This window comes from Mus musculus, chromosome 9, assembly GCF_000001635.26.
Source record: "Mus musculus strain C57BL/6J chromosome 9, GRCm38.p6 C57BL/6J".
In the NCBI taxonomy this organism is placed as follows: Eukaryota; Metazoa; Chordata; class Mammalia; order Rodentia; family Muridae; genus Mus; species Mus musculus.
In genome coordinates, this window is record NC_000075.6 from 123,257,718 (window position 1) to 123,264,038 (window position 6,321).

The 6,321-nt window shown below is 51.4% G+C and overlaps 1 protein-coding gene across 1 annotated transcript; it reads right to left on the minus strand.

Moving 5' to 3' along the window:
• Window positions 1-1,339: 1,339 nt before the first annotated feature.
• Tmem158 (transmembrane protein 158) lies at window positions 1,340-3,072 on the minus strand. Its single transcript, NM_001002267.2, has one exon. It carries the CDS (start codon window positions 2,826-2,828, stop codon window positions 1,968-1,970), a length of 861 nt encoding a protein of 286 aa, NP_001002267.2. The 5' UTR covers window positions 2,829-3,072; the 3' UTR covers window positions 1,340-1,967.
• Between the last annotated feature and the right edge of the window lie 3,249 nt (window positions 3,073-6,321).

Sequence of the window (6,321 nt, forward strand, 5' to 3'; positions counted from 1 at the left end):
CAACAGAGAAAGATTCCCCCTCTACCCTCAGATACATCCCCAGACCACAAGGAGCCAGAAGGGCAGCTAAAGCCATGGGGCTATAACCATCCTCTCAGGCTCCTGAGAAGAAAGCATCTTACTTGATAGAGGCCTCAAGATAAACAGAGATGCCATGCAGCTAAAGATTCCCTTCTGCAAACACACAGCACATCACAAACTTGAAATACACCTGAATCCCTTAGGGAGTTTTACCTTTCTGGATTCCCACTTCTGTGGCCTTAAGTGAGTCCATCTCCAGTTTGATGCTGATGCTGCGGGCCCGTATTTTGAGAACTATGGCTCTAGAGCAAGTTTAATGTTTCAAAAGCAGGTATGAATGAGATGGAGCAAAGGAATACATCTTTATTTTATTTTGACAGGGTCTCATTATGTAATCCAGGGCAGCCTTCAACTGCGGTCAGATTCCCTAGTACTGGAATTACAGTACTTAAATGCCTTAAATTTACTTTTGTGTTAAGCTGAGAAAGATCTTTGCTCTGCAGATAACTCAAAGAATCTGAATCTACCACGTAGCAGACAGGTTCTACCACAGAAACACAGAGTTACAGCTATTGGTTACCTTTTACCAAGAACTTGTTAATGCTAAATAAACATCTCAGAATTTGATACTAGCATTTGAAACATGCCACCTGCTTAACTTACCAAACAGAATGTAATCTATGTCTTACAATCAGCCATTTTCAGGTCTGGGAAGATGGCTCAGTAAAAGTGCCCGGTACTTAAGCAGGAGGACCTGAGTTCAGATCTCCAACATGCATGTGAAAAGCCAATCTTAGTGGTGTATGCTTATAATCTCGGTACTGGGGAGACAGGGACAGGAGGACGCTGGCCAGCCAGTCTAGCTGAATCTACCTGCTTGGTGTTTAGAGACAGACCAAGATAAAAACTAAGGTGGAGAGTAACTGGAGAAGGCACTTGACTCTGACTCCCCCACACAAATGCATTCAGGAGTGAGTGGGCACACACAAGAACATGTATATATACTGTATATTCACCACACCTACCGAGGTGGTTCTGTGAAAGACACTTGGCTCACAGAACTATTTATTGATTTTCCTGGGGCACCATGTGAAAACAAACTATGCCAAGCGCTGTGAACCTGTGCTCTGTAGAAAGGACGTACGTGTCTGGGGCCCAGTGAACTGATTAGCAATCCCCATCGGAACCATTCTGAAAGCGATTTCACCTGTCTCAGCCAGGAAGACAGATGGCGCCCCTCTTTTCAGGAATTTCTTCATGATTCATTTGCGTCTTGGATCCCTCTCCCAAAAGCAAATAAAGGAAACATACACATTTCTGGAGGAAAATGTCTGTATTAAAAGCCAGAAAACCACATTAATACAAGAAGAAACGCCCACCAGGCCATGTCACTGAATAGATCGACTTGGAAAAGATTCATAAAGTTCTTTTGTAAGCAATTACAATAAATCCGTGTCAAATCTTCCCTCGTCCCCCCCTTTAAAAAAACAAACAAGAAGCTTCAAATACAACTACATTCAGATACAAAGAGCTCCTGTTACCACAGCTTTAGCAGTTGAATCTTTTTGTTTTGTATTTTTTTTTACTAAAACTTTCATTTAAAACAGTTATTAAATATATAAAACAAATACACAGGATCTGGTCACTTTCTGCCATAAATAAAGGGCATGTGGGCGCAGGGAGGGGGTGCCGCAGGGGAAAGAGCCGGTTTCCCTTGTGTCCTCGAGCCACGCGTGGATCCCACCCTTCAGCCCGAGAGCTTGCCCCTGCTCTTCCGAACCAGAACCTCAGCACAAACCCCACTTTCCCACCTCATTTGTGCCTCTCTGCGGTCCCCTCCCGGGAAAAGGATGAACAATAAGGACAGCACGAAGCGCACCTGCCCCGTCTCCGGTGAGGAAGGCGCGTGCGAGCGCTTACACAGCGCGGACGCGGGGCGGAGGGGGTCACTTAGGAGCCACCCCCGAGGTGACAGCCGCGGCAGCAGCAGCAGCAGCTGCAGCAGCGGCGGCGGCAGCGGCGGTAGTCCCCGCGGGTACGGCTGCAGGAGCGGCCGCGGGGGCGCCGGCGGTGGTCCGGCGCTGCTCCATGCCGTTGGGCAGGAAGCCGGCAATGATGGGCACCGGCCAGATGAGGGCGGCCACGCTCCACACCACGATGACCAGGGTCATGAAGCAGGCCACCAGCGTAGACTCGATGGGCTTGCGGTTCAGCCGCCAGCCCGGCTCGCCCTGCAGCTCCTCCAGGCTGAAGTCCAGGCAGCAGAAGTGACGAGGCTCGCCCTGCAGCCACAGCGGCCCCGGCTCGGCCGCCGGGTAGGCAGGCAGCGCGGTGGGAGCCCCGGCGGGAGCCCGCAGGCGGCCGCGCACCCAGCCGCAGCCCACGCACAGGCGCAGGTCTTGCTGCGCGCCGCCCGCCGCCAGCCCCAGATGCTCGATGAGCAGTGGTGGCCCGACGCGGTGGAAGGCGGCGGCGAAGAAGGCGCGGCCGTGCGCGTTGGTAGAGAAGAGCAGCAGGTCGCACTGCAAGCCCCGCGGGCGGCCCCAGCGCACGAGCAGCGAGCTCAGCATCTGTCGTTGCACGCTGATGTTGCAGGGCGCCGCCGGAGCCTCCTCTGGGCCCGCGCGCTCTGGGGGCGCCGATGCCGCCGATGCCAGCAGACGCGGGGTGGAGTGTTCGTTGGTGAAGGACGCATTGGCCGAGGCGTTTGGGGGCGTCCCTGCAAGGCCGGGCGCATCCGTGGCCCCGCCGTGCGCCGGCGGCAGCTGGCAGGCGGCGGCCAGTAGCGCGGCGAGAAGGGGCAGCATGGCCTGTGGCGAGCGCCTACGCGCGCGGGGCAGGCGGCGGCTGCATGGCGCGCAGGCGACCGTCCGGTGAGGGAACCGCGGGGCCTGGAAGGCCGAGGCGGAACTCTGCCAGTGTATTGGGACGACACCGGCTCACGGGCCGCGATGGCCTCTTCAGACTCCGCTCGTCGAGGTTCCGCTGCCCCCAGAGCTGGGGCCCTTGGACGGCCAGGAGGCTCTGCTGGCTCGCGGCGAAACGAGAGAGGATTCCCCTGCTCGGCTCCGCCTTCCGCGCGCCCCGCCCCCGGCTCACCGGGTGCGGGGAATTGGGAGGGCGGGGCTCCACTCGCAGGGGCGGGAACTGAAGACCTGAGCGACAGGGCGGTGCGTGGAGGCGGAGCGAGGGGACCCCCGAGGGCGGGAAGCCCAGAGCGAGTCCCGGAGCCCAGACAGTCCCTCTGTCACGCCCCCAGGAGAGCTAATCAGTACCTCCTTTCTGCTTAGGAGAAACTAAGAAGGGAGAAAGTCTCCGGGCTACCTCAGGAGCCAGAGACAGGACTCTTGTACCTTTCTGCTGAGTTCAGAAATTCAGATCTGGAGTCTGGCTGGTTTTAATGTGTCTTCACCACAATAGATACATATGGGTTTTTTTGTTGTTGTTGTTGTTTTGTTTTTTGTTTTGTTTTTGTTTCGTTGTTTTGTTTTACAGGAAGAGAACTCATAAAAAAATCCTCAAAATTCTGAAGTTTTGGTGTTGGTTGGGGCAATGGGAATGCAAATCCCACAGGTCGGATGCTTGAGGACACCTGCAGTCTAGTGTGCACATAGACACAAAAAATTTGTATGTTAGAGTCCATGAATATCAGTCTTCCGGGATGTATATTGTGGAGAGGTGGAGTTGTCAAGAGTAATTTAATAGGATACAATTTATATTAAGAAGCCTACCTGAGTCCTGAGCTTGATGGTACAAGTCTGTAATCCCAAGTGAGAATCCAGAGTCCAAGTTCCTTGGAGAGGCCAGCCTGGGCTACCTGAAAACCTGTCTCAAATAAACAAAATCCAGTACTAAGGTGGTGAGGAGAATTATGAGTTTGAGGACAGCCTGGGCTACACAGAAAGATGCTTTCTGTAAAGAACAAAAAACGTTCTTGGGAAGAAGAGGCAGCTCAGTTGGAAGGGTGCTTTCCTAGTGTCCTAGCAAGCCCAGGGTTCAATCCCCATCACAAAAAGGAGCAAACTGCACTTCCCTTGTTTTCTGGCCTCACACTTGGAAACTAATGTCAACTGACCCCTAAAATGGCTTGAAACAGTTGTGCTCTGTAAATCTAAGAGTGACCCTCCCTCTAAGCCAGCTAAGCTTTCCCAAGGGCCTGTGAAGGACAGGATGACAGCCATTGCTGGGTACAAAGTGCTAAATATATTTCTCTAAATAGTTCTCTCTCTCTCTTTCATTCTTTCTCCTGCTCTTTCTTTTGAGTCAAGGTTTCACTTCGTAGCTTTAGCTGTCCTGGAACTTATTATGTAGACCAGACCGGCCTCAAACTCTCAGAGATCCACTTGCCCCTGCTTCTTGAGTTCTGGGACTAAAGCCATGTACCACTAAACCCATCTTCTAAGTTGTTTTCTAACAAATAGTAACATTGGAATGAGGGAGAGACACAGGTAGACAGAGAGAAAGTGGGGAGAGAGAGAAGGGAGAGAGAGAGCCTTATAAACAGAATTCCCCAAAGTACCAAGTCTTCTCTGTTGGTCTTGGTTCCCTGAGTGACAGCCGGGCGGCTGGCACCCACCCTGCATGGGACTGTGTTATGTTAATGGAGCTTGCAGTCCAGCATCTACCCCACCTTCTCAGTGCTGGCCAGTTGGTTATCTATTCCTGCAAATCCAGCCCAGTGTGACTGGATTCTTGGTCTCTGTAAAAAAGGTTGATGTCCCTGAGGCACAGGACACACATCTATCTATCTATCTATCTATCTATCTATCTATCTATCTATCTATCTACTTTTGTGTTCCCAGATGGGACAATGTGCAGTTTCATGTTCTTATTTAAAATGACTTATCCTTTTAAGGAACAAAATATACTACCTGGTGTGGCAGCCTTGTTTAAATATGAGCCTACTTCAAAACAGGGATATCATGTGATCCCTAGGGCTTAAAGGGGCCTAGTTGTCAAGGATTGAGTCTTGAGTCAGGTCTCTATCCATGACAGCAGGTGACATTTTCTGGAACTTTAGGCAGGAACATGCTGAGCTTCTTAGGGGTTCCCTTACTGTGTCTGTACAATGGAGGTGGGGGTGGGGATGGGGGTGGGGGAAACTTGGAAGGGAAAATGACAGACTTGTTTGCAGTTGCGTATGATGGCATGCAACTGTAACAGCACTTAGAAAATTGAGGGAGGATCAGGAGTTCAAAGCCAGCTTGACATAGTTCAAGTCTAGACTGGAATGCCTGAGACCCTGTCTCAAAAACCAACCAACCAACCACAAGCAAAGAAGCAAGTCTGGTTTGGAGAGCCAAGAAGTCCCTGCCAAGTTGTTGACATGATAGCCCTTCACACCTTCATCCAGACAAGTTACCTTCTGTCTTGTCTGCTGGTATATGACAGAGGCTCTGCTAGTACTTATTCCCTGACGAATCTGCCCATTTAAAAGCTCTGATTAACTACTGTAAGCATTCTTGAGGGTCAGTTGCTTTACTTATGACACAACAGCATTATGGTGTGATGATACCGGTGTCACCAGAAGAAAGCTGCTTGTTTCCCACGTGCTGGATTTACAGGTGAGCGCCACTACGCCCAGCTCACGCTACCTTTCCTCGCCATCACTGCTGTGTGTGCTCTTCCCTTCAGCTTACTAGGCTCACGGAACACAAGCCAGGAGTTAGAGTGCCCAGGGCCCGGTCACTGAGAGGGTCTGTCTGCTGGTGAGAGCTTGGCCTGAGCTGTAGCTGTTCACGGGTTGAGGTTCCTTTTTACCACGCCTGTCATTCTCCTGCTCTGCTGCAGGTGTGCAGGCTTCCTTGCTGTCCCAGGAATACATGAAGTGAACTTCAGCTTCAAGCCTTTACATAACCTGTTTTCTTTTTTCCCTGAAGTCTGTCTTGGTTGCCCCTCGCTTCCTTTCCATCTCTGTTCCACTATCAGCTCCTCAGAGAGCCTTTCCCACCCTTTCACAATAACAAGCACCTACCTTCCTAGTCCCACGCTACATCCCACCTTCCTCATTGTGAGCTGCCCCATGCATGCTTTCTGTTTGCCTCTTGCTCCTTCTTTCATTTGAATGACCCCTTTCCCAAGCAGGACTTTGTTTTGTTCAACAGAACTTGACATAGCACACTGTAGGGGCTGGGGAAATGGCTGGCTGTTAAAGTGCTTGCTGTATAATCAATCATTAGGACCTCACTTCAGATCCCTGGCACCTGTATAAAAGCTGGGCACAACGTACACAACTGTAACACCAGCACCAGGTGCACGGGGAGACAAGTGGCTCCTGGGTCTTGCTGGGTAACCAGTCTA